General features: G+C 38.9%; 1 protein-coding gene across 4 annotated transcripts in view; it reads right to left on the bottom strand.

Moving 5' to 3' along the window:
* The window catches only part of MYOM1 (myomesin 1), a 72,667-nt gene that overhangs the window by 24,421 nt on the left and 27,197 nt on the right, over positions 1-21,049 (bottom strand). For 2 of the 4 annotated variants that reach the window (XM_079300708.1, XM_079300709.1), the window contains exons 11-22: positions 20,376-20,517; positions 18,105-18,304; positions 16,459-16,515; positions 15,958-16,082; positions 14,252-14,435; positions 13,117-13,291; positions 10,731-10,852; positions 7,749-7,945; positions 6,878-7,004; positions 5,968-6,152; positions 5,081-5,195; positions 417-573 (exon numbers count right to left, since the gene is read on the bottom strand). In XM_079300708.1, the coding sequence (XP_079156834.1) occupies positions 417-573; positions 5,081-5,195; positions 5,968-6,152; positions 6,878-7,004; positions 7,749-7,945; positions 10,731-10,852; positions 13,117-13,291; positions 14,252-14,435; positions 15,958-16,082; positions 16,459-16,515; positions 18,105-18,304; positions 20,376-20,517 (1,786 nt within the window). Of the gene's footprint in view, positions 1-416; positions 574-5,080; positions 5,196-5,967; positions 6,153-6,877; positions 7,005-7,748; positions 7,946-9,483; positions 9,811-10,730; positions 10,853-13,116; positions 13,292-14,251; positions 14,436-15,957; positions 16,083-16,458; positions 16,516-18,104; positions 18,305-20,375; positions 20,518-21,049 lie in introns of all 4 variants that reach the window. The other 2 variants (XM_079300706.1, XM_079300707.1) reach the window with 2 other exon arrangements.

The following is a 21,049-nucleotide window of genomic DNA, read 5'->3' as shown; positions in this document are numbered from 1 at the left end:
GATTACAGCTGTGTTACAGGGCAAAAACATTTTGCAAGAAGCCAGATAATTTTATTATTTGGAGATTTAAAATAATAGGAATAGGACTAACAGTAATAATAATAATAATAATAATAATAATAATAATAATAATTTGCCTTGACTGACAGGTTATAAGGTGCTAGGGCACAGATTTTTCTCTCCCCATGCCTAAACATCACTAAAGTGCCTACAAAGGAGGTCTGATTCATTCTGTGCAAGCTACAATTTCCAAATGGTCTGGGTATGGATTTACTGGAGAACAGCATTCTCAGGAAGTAACCATCAAGTGACAGAGGCAGTTTTAAGTCTTCTGAGGTCATACTTTAAAATGATGAATTTCTGTGACAGTCTAGATCTCTCAAACATGAGACTATTGCTGCCCCTGAGGGTCTTACTTTCCGCCTTTGGTGTCGATGTTCAGTCGAGGGTCGTCCTGAATTGGTTCGTAATTCTTGGACCAAATGAACTTAGAGTCTGGAGACATCTGATCACATTCAAAGTTCAAGGAAATTACTCCATTGTCATCTACATCAACCACCACTTCCTTGGTTCCTTTAAGAGCAAAACAAGGCAATTTCAGTTCCTCAGAGAAGTCAGAGAGTGGATTAACCAGATCCCTGCCTTTTTCTCAGCTGGAACATAAATTGCTGCACTCATCAGTATCCCTGGTCTTTGATTCACAAGAACAGTTCTTTTTCTAATCCACAGGTTAAAGCACATCATAAATCAGCTGATTTATGTGCGTGAATCTAAGCATCAAAGAATATACAAGAGTTGCAATATTTGCTATGAAAAAGCCTGAAGGGGGGAACAAAAACAAGACTCTAAATCACTAAATGTCTGAGCTATTGAATAGCAATATTTTCCATGACAAGGAGTAGTTAGAGCTTTCATTATCCAACATGGATTTCCTATTCTCTAATAGGGTAAGTGCTATACAGGGAATAACATGCAAATGTGAGCATTTGAAGAGGTGAAGAAGAGGAAGCAGTTGAGTGGCCCCAGCAGCCCACACTGGTGACTGAGGCACATTTCTGGTGACACTGGCTTCTCTCAGAGAGGTTGGTTTAATTGCTGTGCTTGGCATCCAGCCCTGCTGCTGCCTGCACCATTAATCTGGGCCCACAAAGGGAGTGAATATTTGCAATTAGCTGCTTAAGTCACCCACCCAGTCTTGCCAGTACCTTCAGTCATTGAGCTGAATAGGGTGACCCAGTTTGTCCTTTAAAAGGCCTTGGGGGTGAATCCTGGGTCAGCATCTTGAAGGCACCTCTATTCTGCTCCCTCACACCCCAGTGGAGCTGAGGGAATTTCATCTGGGATTTGGGCAGCCCAGTGAGCTTGTCATCTGTACCATTAATGTTCATTTCAACAACTTGTCTGAGAATGTCAGGGAGAGCATGTGCACTGAGAGGTGCTGGAGAACATCCAGCCTTCTTTTCTGAACAGCTCTGAGCTGGATCTTGCATCTGAATAGGGCACTCATGTCCTGTTACTTGGGCTAAGACAATTCTGGCCTGCCCAGAATATTAATGACAACCTTGCTCCACAAAGTATTGTATTTAAAGACAGGAGCCTTATTCCTGACACTGAGATTAAATGCTTTATTTTCAGCACATTTCTTAGTGACCCTCAAGCACAGTAGGAGATTTCTGTGTTTCATCATCCTAATACTATACATGTCTTTTCCAGCACTGTGAGCAGTTCCTGTCATGACAATCTGTGTACACACAGCTTTCTTAGTCTTCACATTTTGCCATAAGCATTTAATGAAAGATGAGATTAATATTCCCATTTTGGTACTGTTGTGTACCAGCCCTTGCAGTAGAAAAGCACATTAAGTACAAATATGTGATAAATGAAATCTGAGACCTACAAATATTTTACTAGGCAACAGTTTATTTGCAATATTTTTGTTATAATTTAATTTATTATATGCAAAATTCATCACTTGAAATTTCATTAGTGTTTAGTTTCCTCTAGGTCATTAGCCCATTAATCTTTTGATGGCACTTTATGTGACATGGAAAGAATAGCAGCTGTAAAGGTGATTTGAACAACAGAATCTTTTACATTTGTTTTAAAGCATTCTCATTATGGTAATAATATATAACATTTATTTCCAGAAGTGATGACGGAATTTACCTGTAGAATTTATATGAGAAAAAAAAAAATTTTTAAATTATTGACCACATTTGAAGACCTCACTACACCTATCCTGCAAAGCGGAGGAGAAGAATTTGCCACAGTACTAGCTGTCTTAATTTCCCTTTCAGGAAGCTTGAGAGTTTTTAATTTTTTAATTTTTAATTTTTTAATTTTTAATTTTTAATTTTTTATAGGAAGCTTGAGAGTTTCAACATATCATTCAGAGTTATCTTAGAGTCACAGTGAGAAATAAAATACTTAGATGTCATATCACATCTCCATTTATCTGAGCATTTTGTTGCATTGAAAGGAAAGAAAGAACATAAAGCAGATATCTTCCGCACACTACAGGTAATGGCATAATTTTGAATACAGCCAGTCAGAAAAGTTGAATGGGACAGAGTTCCCTCAATTTCTGAGGTTCAGGCCCTTCTCAAGTGGCTGGTGCAAGCTCTTAATCTAATTTTGCTTTTTATCAAGATAAACAAGGACTAAGGGCAGCAATGTGGAAGAGTTGCAGTCTGTTCTTAGATTTCTCTTGTTTCCTGTGAGATCCACATATGCTGAAGTGCTTTTGTCAAAAGCCAAAGCTACAGATAAAAAGTAGCCTGGATTAGTATTTGTTTACGTGGTTGGTAATTTTCACTTAATTTTAGAAGATAACTGTACAAATTAAACATGGTTTTCAAAAAAAAGAAAGTGGATGCAAAGTATTAAATCATTCTATTTACACATTTCTTTGGATAAATGCAACTGGCACTCTTTGTATGGAAGCAAGTATTTTCATCTGGTTACATTCTTTGATTAGAAATCAGTTGTCTTGTCATTTTACACATTCATAAAAAGTAGCATTCCAGCAGGAACTATCTAGAGAGACCTGACAATATTTTGTCTCTATCCAAGATGGTAATAAAGGCATGATTCATTGGGCAGCACCAAAATATTTGTGGTAATTTTTTTAACATTATTTGATCGTTCTTGACATTTTCATGGTTAGAGTGAGAAAGGTGGAAGCCTGCTCAAGAGGCTGTTTTATGAAATAATTGTTTTGAATAAGTTTTTGTCTTAATACCTTTAAGAAGCTTAGTTTGGTGGATTCTTTAGCAGCAAATCTCAGCTCAAAATATGGGTCAAGTAGATTTGTACACGTAAGTAATTTTCAGTTTCCCTGAGCGTTCACTGGGCTAAATCCTCATTTTATGGTGATCCCTCAGTCGTCCTACCTATGAGCCCTCCTTCTCTAATGTGAGGTTTGTAAAACAAATGTTCTGCTCAAGTTCACCTCTTTTGAGCAAACACTGAAAATAGTGTATAATTTTTTTGGTCATGTTGGTCATCTGCACTAGAGTATGTTCACCTATTTTTATTTTTTTTTTTTTTCAATTGTAGTAATATGGCCAGTCCTTTATTTAGGACCCCTGAAGACTGTTATCATCACAACATTTTATCAGAAGTATGATGCACAGGTATTAGCCCTCAATGAAAACAGATTAACAAAGTCAAAACTTTAGTATAAATAGTGGCTTAATTATCTTTTCAGAAGTGACTGCTGTATATAGGTGTTTTCAGGAATACATTTTTAAGGTTTACCTTACTCTGCTTGCAGGTGATAGAAATAGCCCTGGTGCATCAGCAGCTTATAGGTCTGAAATCATGTTCCCTATATTTTTCAAAGTTCCTGTTTCAAACACTTCTTATTCACACAATCACATGCCTTCTTTTTGTCCTTGTATCCCAATCTTACATGTTTTCAACTGACCATCTACTTCTTCCAGTCCCCTTTTCCCATCCCAGCTCAATAGCAGTCACCCAATCGTCCTACTCTGACTTTTCCAGTTCTCTTACACCCCCAGCTTCAGACCTCCTTTTTCAGGCTTTTTTGACTTACAGCCTCACTTGAGGTCTAATTAATACTTGTTAGAATTTTTGCTGCCCTGGTCATAACAATTAGGCATCTGTGAGAGTTGAGCAGAAGGATGTAGAAATGAACCTGGGGATCAGAAACTGGGAAAGGATCCCAGGGAAATGAACTCTGCAGGTGTAGGAAGGAAATATCAGAGGAGAAGAGGGTGTATGATGGATCAAGGTTGAGTTGAACCCCTGTACCTTCTTATATCATGCTAACCTTATACTACATTTGTTTAAAGTATCTGGGATTTCTTGTAGGACGCTGCACTTCTAAAATAGTCTACAGATGAGGAAGGCACAAGTCCATGCTTGTGTTTTCTGTTGGGGGCTTGGTGACAAGAAGGTGCTGTCTCTGACCAGTCACCTGTTTTTCTTGTATAGCTAAATAAACCCGAGGGGTTTTGTGAAGTTCCAAAGTTCCAGGCTTGGAGATGCTGCCTCTGCACCAGTTCCTGTGTTTCTTGCTGGTCTTACAGACATACTGGAGCCAGCCTTCAAGGATCACTCCAACAGAGTAGCACTTGAATTCCTACTGAAAGTGGTCTCCTAAATTACTTCCCTGTGCTTTTAAAGCCTTTCTTTTAAAGATCAAGAGAAAAAAAATGTAGTTTCTTTTATCCTTTCCTGAAGCACTTTGCATAAGAAACAGAGAATGACAAAGCCTGAACAACTGGTTTAATACAGAAGAGACAAAATGTACATCTGTAACATTGTTTCATTGAGCTGATAATACCTGGTCCTCTACTTATGCACCTACCAGCAGAGACATAGACATCTTACAATTTTATTGTTTCTTAATGTTCCTGAACCTGTAATTATGATAAGAAAATCTGTTCTGACCTTAAAATATACCAGACAACGAACTTAAGATATGGCCCTCAACTCATAAAAAAGCTTGACTTGAGAAGGATCAGATCCTTGGCACTCAGCCTGCAGGTAAACACATTGTACAAACAGAAACCTGTGTAAATACCACAGCAAAGAGGAAGTCTTTCTAACGAACCTGGTCGTGTTTCAGCCAGGACAGCATCTGTGACATCTGATGGTTTCCCAACGCCAGCCTGGTTTGTTGCCCGCACACGAAACACGTAGCTCACACCTTGTGTCAGGCCACCAATCTGGGGAACCAAGTATATGTATAGTGAGTGGTGTGTTGCAAAACACTCATTTTAATTTCATACTTATTAAGATCTGGGTATTTGACAATTCCATTTCCTTTCTTGTTTTGTTTCTTTTCCAGTTCTGTTTTTTTCTTTTTATTCAATTCCAGAGTGACACAACATGACCTGTGTGACTTGCTCCTTCCTGGTGTTCATAGTTAATGTTCAGGCAGAGTCATTGCTGTCATTGATTTCTTAGCAAAAGGAGCACTGATTTTGGAACAGGATGTTTTTAACCCATGTACATTGACCTCTGAAACATCACAGTCTTTTACTGCAGATAAATGCTGGCTTTAAAAAATTGAATTGTCAGGGTAATAAGTGCCAGCCACACCTATTTAGAAAAAAGAGGGAATTTAATAGTTCAGATTTAATTGCAATGACTTGAAGAATTATACTGATATTATATTCCCTGGGGATACTCCTTTAAAGCATATATGAAAATATCACACTTAAAAATGAGTTGTCTTTCAAATATTCTGAAAAGCATAAAAATAGCCAACCTACTTCAGGTTTATCTCTGGAACTGTGATACTGCTGATCACTTATTTAGAAGCCATTCCACAAAATTATGTATTATATGGCCTACTGAGTGTTCCTTGAAGCAGAGCCATGATCAGCACAGGACGATGCTATCTGACTATGTCTGACTGGGGAAGGTTGTGACTATGAAGTCTGACTTCCCCAAGGTTATGCTGTTATGCCAGTATTTGAATTTTCAGCTATTTACCTTCAAGAATTTCTTTTGAAGGGGCTTTTCATTGACACTTCTCCAGTGTTCCTCCTTTGCTTCAGTTTCCTTCATATCAACATAATAACCAACTATGGGACTACGACCAGAATAAACTGGTTCCTTCCACAGTAACACCAGAGAATCCTTCCTAACTTCTGTGCATTTGACATCATGGGGTGGCCCTGCAATGTAAAAGTTGGGGTTGTGGTATCAAAATAAATCCCAAAGGAATCAACGCATAAGACTCCAGAACCAAAACCAGACAGAACCCAGAACTGTACACAGAACTTATACAACATTTAGCTCCTCTGTGTCATACCTAGACCCAGTGTAAATACAACCCATGCCAGCTAAAAAGACTAACTGAAAACACAATCTAATTGGTTGAGATTGATATCTTGATCAAATATTCATGAGCTTACAAAATGGAAAAATAATCCCCAAATTCAGGGAAATGAGTTAATTATTAAGCTAATGTGCTGCTTCAAGGACTGGTCTAAAGTCCACTGAAATCAGTGGAGGTTGTTTTCTTTCATTTCAATGAACATTAAAAGGTCAAGGATCTGGCCTTGTAGTGATAGATTTAGACAAGGGATACAAGACCTCATTCTTCTCTGCCTTGCACCTTAGGCAGGTATTTATGTCTAGTACTTAATCTAGAAAGCAAAGTGGCAGACACAGTAGAGAAACAAAGAAGGAAAGATAAAGAAAACTAAAGAACCTGCTTGTAAAATGCTACAATTAAATATGGATTATGTAAGGCATCACTGTAATGGTACTAAATCAAAGTGCTGATGATTCAAGCCTGGCCCTGAACTTCAGTGTCCCATTGACTCCCCTGCAAAATGCCTGCATCAGACAATCAGTCCCAGAGCATCCCTGGACTGTGTCCCACTCAGGATCCTACCAGGCACAGCAATGGTCCACTCTTCACACTTGAAGGGCTTGCTAGGTTTGGAGGGTGCCCCAACCCCTGCCAGGTTAGCAGCAGCCACCTGGAACTGGTACACCATGTTTTCCTTCAGGTTTTGGATCTGCAGGATCAAGGAGATGGTACCTATTAACTTTGGATTAGGACTTCAGAAGAAAGTCACAATGACAGTTGTTGAAAACGAGCATGCTTTTAAGTGTGCCTGAGGATGGAAGCATTACTGTCATCTTAACATGATAATTATCTTGGCTTTTCTTCTGATTAGGGATGGAGCACACGTGAGTGATCTTAGGACACTCAAATTGCAATCCCCTTTTGCTATTGATAGGCACTTTGGTAGCCAGAGAGGAAACAGGGAATTGCTCAACAATCATCTTAGTCTGTCTCGTGGTATGGAGCAAGTTCACTTAAGGCAAGAGTTGTCCTCACAGTGGGGTGAAACTCAGTCCTGGCATTGCTTTCCATTTCTAAAGCAGATCAACAAGGCTGTAGCTAGCACTGTATCTGAACTGGGTCAAGAACTGATCACAAAAGCTGTCACAGAGCTGGTTTCAGCATCAGCAAGCACTGGGATATGTCCACAAGCCAGTAGGAATTCCATTTATTGTGAGGGCCTAAATTACAAAATATCAGACTGTGTCAATGAATTTACAGATGACAGCTGGTGCCAGACTAAAAAATGAGCGTACAAACAATTTTGCAGAAAAGTTTTAATAGGGCTAAATAAATTTACCATCATGGAATTAAAACCCTCTCTACAGTTATCATAATTCATCCCAACCCATCTTTGAGATTTGATTGGAAAATACTGCCTGCTCCCCCAGCAATAACTGGGGTGACCTCTTACCCTGTATGCCCTCTCAGTAACAGCCTTAATGTTGGCCTCCTTCCACTTCCCAGGAACTCCATCAATCACTTCCCTGTAGTTCACGTAGTAGCCGGTAATTTCAGTCCCTCCAATGGCTTCAGGTTGTTTCCAGCCCAGAACCATTGAGTCACGAACACTCTCGAGTACCACGATGTCGTAGGGTGGGGATGGAGCAGCTGTTTCAGTGAATAGCACGTGAGCAGAGGGCAATATTTCAGGCTTGCTTTCACTTACCCTGTTCAGGTGGCTCCAACCCTGTGCTTCCTACTTAGGACAATATTTACGTGCTCAAGGGAGGTTTCTGGAACTGGAATAAGAAATGCAGGATAGAAGTTTCCACAAACCAAATGCAAAGTCCAAATTACATGGGAATTAGTTTTCAGGATCCCCTGTTTTTGAAAAGCAGGCTGATACATAGCAAAAGAATGTGTTGCAATTGCAGCTCTGATGCAAGTGATCAGGATTCACTTTACTCTGTGAAAAACGAGGAACTAAGACTAATACTGCAGGAAAAGCAAAAAAAAATTAGAGATGCAATGATTTTTTTTTTTTTTCAGAAAGCAAACCTCTTTTTGCAATACAGTGTTCATTGTAGTTTACTTTAAAAAAAAAAAAAAAGTCTCACATTCTTTCCTTCCAAGAATTGCCTTTATCTGTTTCTTTTTTTCTTTTAAATTTATACACTGTGCAAATTTTATCATTGCACCCATCATGTGATCTTACCTTAATGGAAGGCAGAGTGATCATAGGCACTGCAGTATGACCAGAAACGGAACATGTCTGTTACTGGAACTTACATTTAAAAATATGTGGCATAATCCTCCTTCTCAGATTTTTTTTTTAAACAATACAGAAATCATGCACTTCATCCCAACCCACTTTCTTCTGTATCTAGTAGAAAAATGCTTCCCCATATCCAATATGTATCATGCCAGTGAAAAGCCTTACTTGTGCCCCTGATGGAAATCCCACACCATGTATGTTTCCTTTCGTGTGTAATATTTTATATTGGTGTCAGGCCCAGGTGCCCCTAATTTATTTTCTGTTCAACATTTTGTGTCTCACTTCAGCGGCCTAGGGAGGAGTTTAGCTCTCTGGCCAGATACCAGGACTTAAATGAAATTCAAGCTCCATGTATCTTGGGCAAAATGGGTGTTTAGGCATTGAATTTAAAATGTGATTTTGTGCATTTGCCTATAAATTGATAGGTTTTCCTCCTTACTTATCACTATTCATCACAGATACAACAACATTCATTAGCACAGTGTGTGAGCAGATAAGATGTAGCTTAGGCTAAAATCCACAAAGGATCTTTGTATTTCCTAAAAGATTTTCTTGCTTACCATCATAATCAGATTTTATTTCCTTCCCACATATATAAAGCCCAGAGAAGTAGGTAACCAGATTCCTAACAAATTACCAAAGTGATTTAAAAATGATATATCACCTTGGATACATTAATATGCAGTCAAACAAGCCCTTACATTACTAAACATATGTGTCACTTTCATTAACCACTAAGTTTGTAAAGTGTTCTCTAATACCATCACATGCATAATGATCTTAATGGAGAGTTGAGCACATAATTAATGGATTTGATAGAAGATGCATCACTGTAGAGCACGTCCACTTGTGGCACAGTTGAACAGAAGTTATAGCAGTCTGAGGTGGACCTACCAAAGCAGCAAAACCTATTTATTTCATTAATTCTCACCTGTATCTTTATTCTTTGTAACTTTTTCCACTGTCAAAAGATCCTTGGGTCGAGACTTACTTGCCTGCTTAGCAGCAACTTTTTGTGGTGCAGATGTGACAGCGTCCTTAACCATTTCTCTCGTGTTACTGTCTCCTGTACTCCCCAGTTTGCCACAGCTACTGGGCAGTGTCTCTCTATTAAATTTAGCATTGCATTTTAGCAAAGCATCAGTGTCAAAGATAGGCTGGGAGGCCTCATGCATGCCTTCCCAGCTGGTAGTGCAGTCTGTTAGTCCAGCAGCTTTACCACTCAGTTCAGGACACACACCAGGAAGCAATCCTCCCCCTATAATTGCCAGAAAACAGCAAAGACATTTGGATTTAGAACACATTCTTTTTTCTTCATTTAGGCAACAGAGTTAAGAAATGCATGCAGTGAACAATATAGCCAAAGTATGACGTCACTGTGTTCATGCAAAAAATGTTAAGCTTGAATTCAAGAGAATTTGAAATGCATAGAATACCTCTCACCCTGCTCACAAAGAATGCTTCTTAAAAAATAATGTCTAGTATTCAGAGCAGAAAAAAAAAAAGTAAATTTAATAGAATTCTTACTTTGCTACAATTATTTTAGTATTAGATCTTCCAGGTCACATTTCTGATCCTATCAAGACAATCTCACAAAATTGCCCTAGGCCACGTCTCTGCTCATAGGTTGAGAGGTATGCAGCTTCAGTACAAATGAGAGTGAGGGTGTTGCAGACATTCAATTTATTCTAGTCCAATGGTCTCATTAATCTTTATGGATTAGTTCAGGCAGTGGCAAACAGAGGCAATCCATCAGCAAAGGGAGAACACACAGAGTATAGATGGTTTACAGATGGCACATTGAACTATTAGATTTAGTCATGGAAACAAATTTCTTAGGAACTGACTGTATATAGGATGGTGTGCATTAGGGGTGATATACCACATTACAGAATCAGAATAACATTCCCATTTTCCAGGATACTATTGAGTGAACTTGGCTGTGCTCTCATACAGTGGGTCACAAGAAACACCTGAAGAAAACTGGATGACAAAGGTGAATAGTCTACAAGAGTGCAGTGAGTGTGAAACTATGTCTGTGAGACTATAGGATCTATGGATAAATTATTATTTGTGGACAACATTGTGAAACAAAGCAATTAATTAATTACTAATAATTACTGAGAACATATTTACTTAATTAATGACCATTGAAAGGGGCAATGGAAAATAGCTTACCAATGGCTGCTTTCACCTCTATAGGCTCTGATTCCTGTGAAAATTCACTGAGTCCTGCTGCATTCACAGCTCTGACTCTGAAAATGTACTTCTCACCATTGCTGAGCCCATGGCAAATGAATCTAAAACAAACCAGTCAAGGAATACTTAGAAAGTATTACGGAGAAAAGGAAGGTTTTTAGGGGGAAAAGAAAGCATTTCTTCCATGATACTTATTCTGGTTTCTAAAAACCAAGGACAAACCATGATCTCAGTCATGTTTATAGAGTTTATATGAAGGTCAGAGAATGCAAAATCCGGGCATCTCATTCACCTCATTCACACAAAAATGTCTAAACTCATCTCTTTTAAGACACACTATTTCAACACTTTTCTTCTTGAGATTACACAAGTTTCTGTGTTACCACAGGGTCTACCTTACTTCTGCCAGTATATAAAATTCATACTTCCTAAGAGAAAAATGTGAAAATCTGCACAGGTAAATTCTGTATTTGCTTCTTATGGAATATTTTCATGACACAAGTAAAAGACATGTGTAACACAGGTTCCCATAAATCCCTTCCAATCATAAATGAAAAACTGTGAATTCATAAAAATTACAGGGTATTGTACAGGAGCTAAATTATTTTTATACTTCACTTTCTTACTTCAATACATGACAGTAATCCAAATTAGACAAATTATTTTATTTGAAGATGTTTACTTGATAATCTAATTGTCACATAAGAAAAACCTTCATAAATATTCTCTGGTGTCCACCCTGAAAGCACAAATTTTCCAAAGACAGTAATCATTTATTTAGGAATAGATTTTGGTATGGAATTTTTTTTTTTTTTTGTTTAAAAACCCATTTATTTTTCAATAGGTACTTTAAGTGTATTTTATTCCATGATAGTTTGATTTTGTTCTACTTCATAATGTACTAATAATTCCACTACCAACGCTGATGTCATGCAATGACATATGAATCAACTACAATATAGAAAACAAAATCAAAGTTTTATTTTGGGGTAAGGAAAAAAAAAAGCCTGAATCAAAATTTTCAAAGTGGAATTTTCCCTACACACTCTATTAGACTTGGTTACAAGTCATTTGCTTTCACTAGGATGTGTGCAGAATTTCAAAATACCAAAATATACTGCATAAGACAAACTATGAACTACAGCTAATGCTTTAAGATTGACTCAACCAGAAAAACCAAGAGTTAACAAACAGCCTGTGCCTGAGTGCATCATACATTATATCACACTGACTAAAAATGCAGGGAAAGAAACCTATGCAGTGTACTTATATCACTACATATAGTAACTCAGAACTATATTTTTATTTCTATGGTGATTAAACGCCACATTTCATATTTTAAAACAAGCAAAGAGCATGAAAGTTCACCTACTTTTGATGTAACTACAATATAACTCATAGAAATAGATTCAAAAGGATGTAATAATGGCACAAATAAATATAAATGCACTAGAGAATACATAAAGGGAATTGTGTCTGTGTTCAACCAAGTGAGGTTTTAGGTACTTCTGATATACTAAGCATTCACAATGCCCTTCTAAACAGCAAAGCTGCTCCAGGAGTATTTAGCAGAGTCTAACTTATTGTAGTAAGGGTTGTCACAGATAGCAAGTACAGATAAGTGGAATCAGTCATAACAAGCAGGGACTACTTTTGTATTGACATCATTCCACTTGAGGAAAAAGTTCTGCATTTACTCCTTCAGACTCTGAAGATTACATACTTATTCAAATGAAACCGAATCTGATTTATCTCAGGAAGTTTTAAATCTTGATTTTTTTTTCTGACTGGAGACCAAGCTTCATATTGATAAGAAATGTGGGTTTGTACCAAATATTTAAGAGTGTTCATTAATTTCTTGGTAATTACAAGTGAAAGAGCAGTCAGAAAGTAATATTTTTAGTGGGATATAGTCCACATGTCTTCCTGACAGTCCAGATACACAGTCCAGAAATGTTTAGAGCAGTCTTCCAAAATAAAGCACTTCACTTCCAAACATTATGCCATTTAGTTTTCCACATTTGTAACTTCAGTCATTCCTCAATGTCCTGTTTTTCATCAAACTGATAGGCTGTACAAGCTAGAAGTAGCAAGCTGCTTCTCTTTTCTTCATGAGCAATGTCCCTGTTCCTTCCCTCTTGGCTAATTGTTTCTAATGTAAGGTTGACTATAATTTCTCTTTGGAAAAAACTCACAGTTTGGAATAAATTTTTACATCTTCTTATGACCTTCACATGCAAGAGGGATTCCAGCCTGCTGGCTACCACAGACACATTAGCTCTACTACTACTACTGGCTGGAAAGCACATATATCCAGTATATCAGACATTGGTGACCATAATTGCCATGGTTTAAGATTAATTACCTTGTGCCTTTCACTGGATTGTTGTTGCATGGTTCCCAACGACCTGATCCTTCCACACTTGACTCAATGTAGTACCCAACCAGCTCCTTGGCATCTGGGGGCTCTGTCCAAGTGACAACAACTGAAGTATCTGTATTCCTAGTTGGCATAATACGGCCAGGAGCTTTGGGAATATCTATGGGAGAGAAGCAGAGATGAATTAGTGACCTGCCAGTTAAAACTTATAAATAAAATACGCATGAAATTCTATTATTGATTATACTAGCATGACTAGTCCAGATTTAACCTTCAAAAAATTACAGAATCAGTAGGCTCAAGCCTTTGGTGGTGAGGTTCTTCACTTCTGTATTGCCTAGGATTGAGTGTATTTCCTTAAAATCATGTTTAGTTTATCCTCTTGTGCTGAATGTCTGCACCAGAGATGTGATTTGGAGATTTGTAAAAGAGCAAATGCAGTAGGTGCACGTTGAAGATCTTGTGCAGCCCACAGGATAAGCCAGAAACTAAAGCTCCTGCTAAGTACCGTGTTTTTTAAGAAGAGACATTTTAGTCTTCTTAAAAAATGTATTTCATGCACAACCAAATGCTCTGAGAACTCAATATGAAGTGAAGAGAGACCATTTGGGAATTGGATTGAAATCTGCATTGCTGTTTGGAAACAAATTGGTAATGTAGGTGTAGCTACTGATGACTTACAGTATTGAACATCTTGACTTCTCTTCCAGTAAAAATAGTCTCTGCTTTTATGTAAGTATTAAATTTTTCACTTTTGTTTATTTTGGCAAACAAGGATGGTTAGACTCTGCTGATGTCTGGGCTTATTTTCAATAAAGACTCTAAGTAAAACAAAACATTTTCGTACTTCCTTGAGTTTTCATTTTCTTTTGCTATTTGCAGTCTTTGCAGTTCTTGGCATCATTATTTGCAGCTTAATTTCCTTGGTTTGCATCTGTCACTTGACTACATTAAAGGTTGAGCAACCCAAACAAAAATTATTTTACCTAAAGGGAATAAATCACTAACTGCTTCTCATACTTGAATTATTTTCTGGGCAGCTACCTGCACGCAGACAAAACAATTACATGACAAGCTGAGAAGAATGGAGGTAATTCAGTACACAGGAGCACACACTTACCGAGTTTGTCATCCACCACAGTGGCTTCAGTTGCCTCTGAGGGCTCACCAATTCCAGCTGAATTGCAGCAGCGAACTCGGAAGCAGTAGGATTTCCCTTCAGACAAATCAAAAACTGCAAAGCGAGGGGACTTCACAGGGATCTCAGTGTTCACCCTTTGCCATTCCTCTGTGCCAGCAACACACTGCAGCCAAACCCAGAAACCACCTTTAGAACAGCAGTGCCTGAAGGCTGAGCATCTCACACAGCAAGGCTTTCTCCCTGGACCACTGAGTTCATGTCTGCTGTGGAGAACAGGGAGACACTTCCCTTCTTTGGGCCCTTCCACAGAATGAGCATATTTCAAAGCTTATGGATCTGCCAGGTATTCACTTACTCCAGAAAACATGCATAAAAGTTTACTGGTTTCAATATGGCACTGCAAGGAAGTGATGTTATTAAGTGCACCCAGTCTAGACCACTTTCAAAATTAGTTTTGCAGATATTCAGCATTATGCTAAGAACAAAACCGTAACATTACCACTTTGCTTCTAGATGCTCTTGTGGCACTCTTAGTGTTTTTGGGTTGGCTTTCAGAATTAGTCATGATTTGGTCCTCATTTTCCAGAAAAAAAATAACATTTGCAATTAAGTTGTGAATTGTTTTTACTCTGTGGCTAGAAGTTCTACATGCCATGATCACTTTTACCACCAATACTAGTGAGTAGTTTTTTGCTTTGATCTACATTAAGTATAATTTCAAGTAATGGTTCTGATCTCTGAGGGATTCAAATTCTCATCTGACTATGTGACATTAGTGCTGAGTACTCAGCATGCAATCAGTTATTAAAAAGCTTTCTTATATGGAAACTCAAAATTCATATATTCATCCTCTCTAGGGCTGTTGCTAAGTGAAACTCATTTATTTAGACCAGATTTTGTATGAGAGATGGAAAACAGATAATGGGAAGATATTTATGTCTCCCTTGATGACACCTCTAGACTGACAGGAAAAAACATTGATAAAATAGTTCATGAACCAAGTAGAAAGGGTCATGGTGTGAAGAATTTTCTAGGCAAGCAGCCATGCAAAAACACCTCAGGAAAACAGAATATTGAAATTAAAACTGATTCTGTTCTAGGACATCAGAAAATAAATTTTGTGATCTATGTTGAATTGGTGGAGCAAATGGAAAGTTAATGCAGAGGATAAACATGAAAAGGCAGCTGGAATAAAAAGTGCTGTTGACAAGAAACTCTTGCAAAATGCCTCCATCCAAAATGTTAACAATCTGTCCTGCCAGACAAGCTTCATTTATACAAATTAAATATAAAAATATAAATATATATATGTATATATATATGAGATGCATATACATAAAAATAAATATGTATTATATATCTATATCTCTCTCTATATATATAAGCATGTGACTTTGTTCTGTGCTTTCACATCATTGAAAGGGTTTTTTTCTCTCTTCTCCAGGTAGGTCAATGACACAATTTAAGAGGAATGTTACTGGATGTGACACATTCTTAATCTACTTTCCTATTGCCCTTCTTTCTTGTATTCCTTGTATCTTAATCTACAGTTTGACTTGATGAACATTCTAATCCTTGCCCTAATTTGGAAGTCTCAGACAGAAAGGAAAGTTAACCAGAGGTCCAGAAGAAATGATAAACATAAAATATTGCCACAGCATGATTCTGATGTTGTCCAATTTTACCTTTTCCACAAAGTACATGATACCCTCATGGCCCCGCTGTCCAGGAGGTTTCCAGCTAAGCACAACATAGTTCTTGGTGGCCTCAATAACCTGGAGGTCTGTGGGGGGACCAGGAACAACACCCTCTGAAGGACAGGGAAGAATGAGAAAGGGAACTTGGATTTAATTCTTTCATTTTTATATCAGAATTAGTTTCACAATTACAAAATAGGAGTATCAGTATACCTCATAACTTAATCTTTTTTTTTTTTAATGTAGAGTTAAAAGTCTTCTGAATATTGGGTTTAAATTTCCTTCTTCTAACTCTAAGCAAGATTTAATTAGGTCCTGAATAATGAAACTTCCCCTCAAAAACCAAGTTGTTGAGTTATTCACGGTCAAGTGACTCTCAGAACAACAAACTTTGGGTGTGTGCCAAAGTCCACTGAACTCACTCAGAGTTTTCCTAATTACTCAAGCAGCTTCACATTAGACATTTGTAGGCAAAAGGGCTGTGTTTACCTGCAGGCTCTTCCTCAGTCACAATAATCTGTCCAGTCCAAGGGGCAGAAGGGTGACCTGAAACAAATGTTAGAGACAGAACAATGAGAGCAATGAGAAAACTGACTCTTTTGGGGTTCAAAACTAACAATTGCAAGATCCCCATGAGCTCCACTTGTGGTCAATGTTGTGGCTGTTGCTCATGTGGCAAGCTAGTTACCCAAGCTAGTTGTAGGCTTACCAGCTTGAATATTGAGAGCAGCTCAGCACTTAACACAGACAGAAAACTTAATCCACTGAATCATCTATTCCTTCCTGAAATCTCACTGAAGTCTCCTAGGTGACAAGCAGAGGTATTTGGTTCACTCAGCTCATCATTTTCAGAGAATTAATTTCAGCTTTATTTTCCATCCTCTATTCCTTTGGTTTAACAGCTCACTTATTAAAGGAGCAGCTGAATTCCTGCAAGGCTGCATCTTGTCTCTTTTTAACCACTTTCTCTCACATTGCCAGCTTCTAAATCATGGGTCACAGTCACAAACAGTAACAGCTCAGCCTGACTCAGCATGTCCACTTGATAAATTTGGGTATCTGTCTGAATAACCAATATGTTATCACACTACTGCAGTTATGCAGCTTTCAACCAGGTCAGTGCACTTTCAGAGATATTTTTTGCACATGCTGTTCTTTGCCTCCCCAGTGTTCACCTTACATTGGCTGACCCATTTTGGAGATGAAAGAAGAGAGGGAGCACATGGGGAGAAAAGATTATGAGGGATAGGAGGAGGAGATATAACAGGAATAGGCCTGACTTGAAACCCAGACTTCACCTCTTATGACAGCTTCCATGCTGCCCATTGAGAAGATCCCTCCCTCCTCTCCGGGCTTAGGGTTTCACATGTCTGACTGAGTGCAGTGTTTCTTGGCAGTGCCAAATCTCCTTCCTCTGGCCCTTTGTTTTATCTTGAATGGAAACCTAGATCATCTGGCTGCAGCACTATACACAGTAGCTCATACAGGCTGGGACCGTGGGAGTACTGTAGCTTTGTGTACAATACCCCTTCACATTGGACCATTTTAAATTGTAAAACTTCAGAAACATGTACAAATAGATTTTGAATAGAAGTAGAAATTTATTTTAGGTATATGACTATGCCATATGTGTAGAGAGGTGGGTTTGGAAGCAAAATGTCTGAGACATTGTGAGGCCACAGCAGAAACACCCTTGACTTGTAAAATGCTAGCCCTAAAGCAGAGAGCTTGAGATCTGTTGGGCTGTCCTGTTATTGCAAGGCTGGGATTGTCACATGAGCACAGACTCAGCCACCCTTGTCTGTGACTCAGAGACTATTCACAGGATCTGTTCAGCTACTTTGTTGGCTGAACAAAAGCAAGTCTCTTTGGCAATTAAACTTTCTCCCCCTTCCTGCAAGTTTGGAGCATAACACTGCAGTCAGCCAAAGCCATTTCAGCAGATAGAACACTTGGTGCAAAGAGCACTGAGATGATTTCTTCTTGGCAAAGCCATCTCCAAAAAATATTTTGGCTTTGCATTGCTCCCTCTAGTGGGATTTTGAAGGCTTCTGAGTCGATAATCATACTTTTTCTTTTAAAAGGAGTTGTGACTTCTTAAACTTCTCATGCAACTTGTAAAAAGCACATCTTACTTCTAAGCCTGGCTCTGTCTGCAGGATCCAGAGCAGCCACAGGCTCTGACACTCGGGATGGCAGGCTGACTCCAGCTTTGTTCACTGCTCGGACTCGGAAAATGTAGGAGCGGCCTTCAATCAGACCAGTGACAGGAAAACGAGCAAACTTCACGGGATTCTCATTGCACTGGGTCCAGTGGGAGGTGCCAACCTCACACCTGGAAAACACAAACAGCAAGAGCAGTGCTGGGAAGGGAAAGGCATGAACTCAGGGCACACTCATGCCTTTGCAGCTTCACCATCTGCTTGTGTTCGTTGGCTGGTCTGCACCAGTTTCCTCAGCAAATTCTGCACTGGTGACACCAAAGCAGCTGCACCAGGGCGTCAGGCTGAGGTACAGCTGGGCATGCACTAAATCCCTCACAGCTGCACCCCTTCTGTCCTGAAAAGGGATGGGAGCAGACTCACTTCACTGTTCAAACCCTCCAAAGTATGCTTGGGGAGTGTCAGCTTCAGCTTACTTGAATGGACAGGAAATATGCATCCCTTGCAGTTGCCAGAAGGACACTAGACACTGGACATCCCACAAGATGCTGGGCTTCATGGGGTACAGAGACCCCCACAGTGGGTTCTGGGACCCCCAGAGTGAGTTCTGAACTGTGAATGGGGTCAAAGACAGGCACTCAGTCTGGCCCTGCTTCAGAGACCAGACCACTGGGGCTGCCAAAGGAGCCTGTGGTGTGCTGGCTGCTGTCCCTACAATGACAGGACCCAGTGTGGTGCTGCTGGTCCCACAGCAGTGAAGCCTTACACATATCAGGAGGCTGGTTTTGGCAGAAGGAAGGTATCACCAGCAGACACAGCTCAGAGAGGCAGGAGAAGCTTGTGGTGATGGCTTCCCTGTATCCAGCAACATGGTCAGCAGAAACATGACCTTTTAGCTTGGAAGAGACTATCTGGTGAGGTATCTGCCAAACAGGAGGCTACAACTCCTATACAGATTTCTTGGTACATGCAAGAGCCTCTCCTGAGAAATGTTACCATCCTGCTTAGGGTGATTTTGTGGTTCTTGTGTCTGCTTGGGGCAAGGGATGCCCAAGCTTTGCTTCCACCATTGGCACAGACCAGTCCTGCTCAAGCCACCCTCTCAACTCTACAAGGCAATTAGGGGATACCCTGGCTGAATATCTGGGTCCCTAAATACCTTCAGTGGGATCCAGCACTGGAGAGCAGTAACATAGCTTTGAATTTGGGAGCAAATGCAGAATAAATGAGGTGAACACAACAGAAAAAGCAAAATGCCATTTCTCTTGCAGTTACTCTCAGTGCTGACATCCCTCAATAGCCTAGTTTTAAAATGAGATATTAGTGTTCAGAGTCTAGTCCTATCTTTTGCATAGGATTTTTCAATTAATGTTAAAGAGCCATAGCTTAGATCTAGCAGAGCATAGTTACAGCAGTGACTGGCCCTCAAAAGCAATCAAAACAGGAAAGTTATATTTGAATGTTAGATTCATTTCACAAAGCAAGACCCTTTTTTAACAGATATATACTTTACATATATTCAAAGGCATAGGCATATAATGGCATTATATATATATATGTATGTATATATATATATATATATATGTGTGTGTGTGTGTGTGTTTGGGTGTTTTTTACATGCATTTGAATAAACCCAGAGGAATCTCATATGATAGTCTCTATTACTGAAATTCAAACTAATATTACCAGCACTGAAAACCACTGCAAGTCTCAAAATACTGACTTAATTTCTTAAATCACAGGCTTCTAGGATCCTGCCACTGTGTGTAACATGGAGGTTTCCTACTTTTAAAAATAATTTCCATTAAGCTTGTGAATATGAGAGCTGGAATAACAACAGCATTTGGGAAAGAAATCCAAGTCCTTTTGAGATAATGTTTTCTTTCTGGTACACAGTACTATTAGGAGAGAAGCAAGAGCCCTGGTACTGAAGGAGCCACAGCTGCAAGAGCTACCAAGCACTACAAAATCCTGAGGGCTCAATCCTCAGAGGAAGCAGCAAGGGCTGAGCTGTGCAGATCTCTCAGAATCCTATCTATGCAATTAAATGAAGTAAGATGTGATTATTTCCATGAAAGTTAGATCAGGCAAATCCAATCCAAAACAAAAACAAAATCAATTTTCTTCTGGCCAGCAGCAAGAACGAAAATAATAAATGATTCTTTTATCTCATGAATGTGCCTTTAGTTTTTTGAGTTGGAATGAGCAGTAAAATGAATTCTCCAGTCCAGCACACTCACTGACCTGTCAATGAAATATCCAAGGATGGGGTTTCCTCCATCAACAGCAGGTTGCTTCCAGGAGACAATAACATAATCTTTGTTGGCATCTAAGCACTGCACATCCAGTGGTGCACCAGGGGCTCCAGGGATTTCAGCATCAGCATCTATGGGGTTGGAGAAATATATTTGCTAATGTGAGCCATAGTTCTTTAACAATTAATAATCTTTGAAGACCAAATTGTGTTCCTACACAATGTGGTTTAAAAAAAGTATTTGCTTTTATATATTTTTATATTTGCTAGTGTTTTTCTAGGTCTTGGATTTTCTTTGCAACATTAACAAATGTTTTATATGTTACAACATACTGCAAATGTAATTCACCTAGACATTTTAAATAGAATTAGTATTCTGGTTAGGGAGCTGTGAGAGACACTGTTGAACTAAAAACTTGGCAGCCAGGAAATAGTTGAATCAAAAGTATTCAACCACTGGATAGAACAATAGTGAATTAAATATCTCCACTCATAGTTCTTCATTGTTTGATTTTTGGTTGGCTATGAACTGCAAAGGTACCAAAACCTTTGAAGTTTAATTATATCACATTATCACCGTGGAACAGAACCTTCATAAGGATAAGCATATTGTTCCTTTCAAGTGTTTACCACAAATGCTGGTGTCAAAGGGCCTTGACTCCTG

The sequence above is a fragment of the Erithacus rubecula genome (genome assembly GCF_903797595.1).
Source record: "Erithacus rubecula genome assembly, chromosome: 3".
Taxonomy (NCBI): Eukaryota; Metazoa; Chordata; class Aves; order Passeriformes; family Muscicapidae; genus Erithacus; species Erithacus rubecula.
Note: the sequence above shows the minus strand (reverse complement) of the source record. Positions and strands in the feature narration are given on the sequence as shown.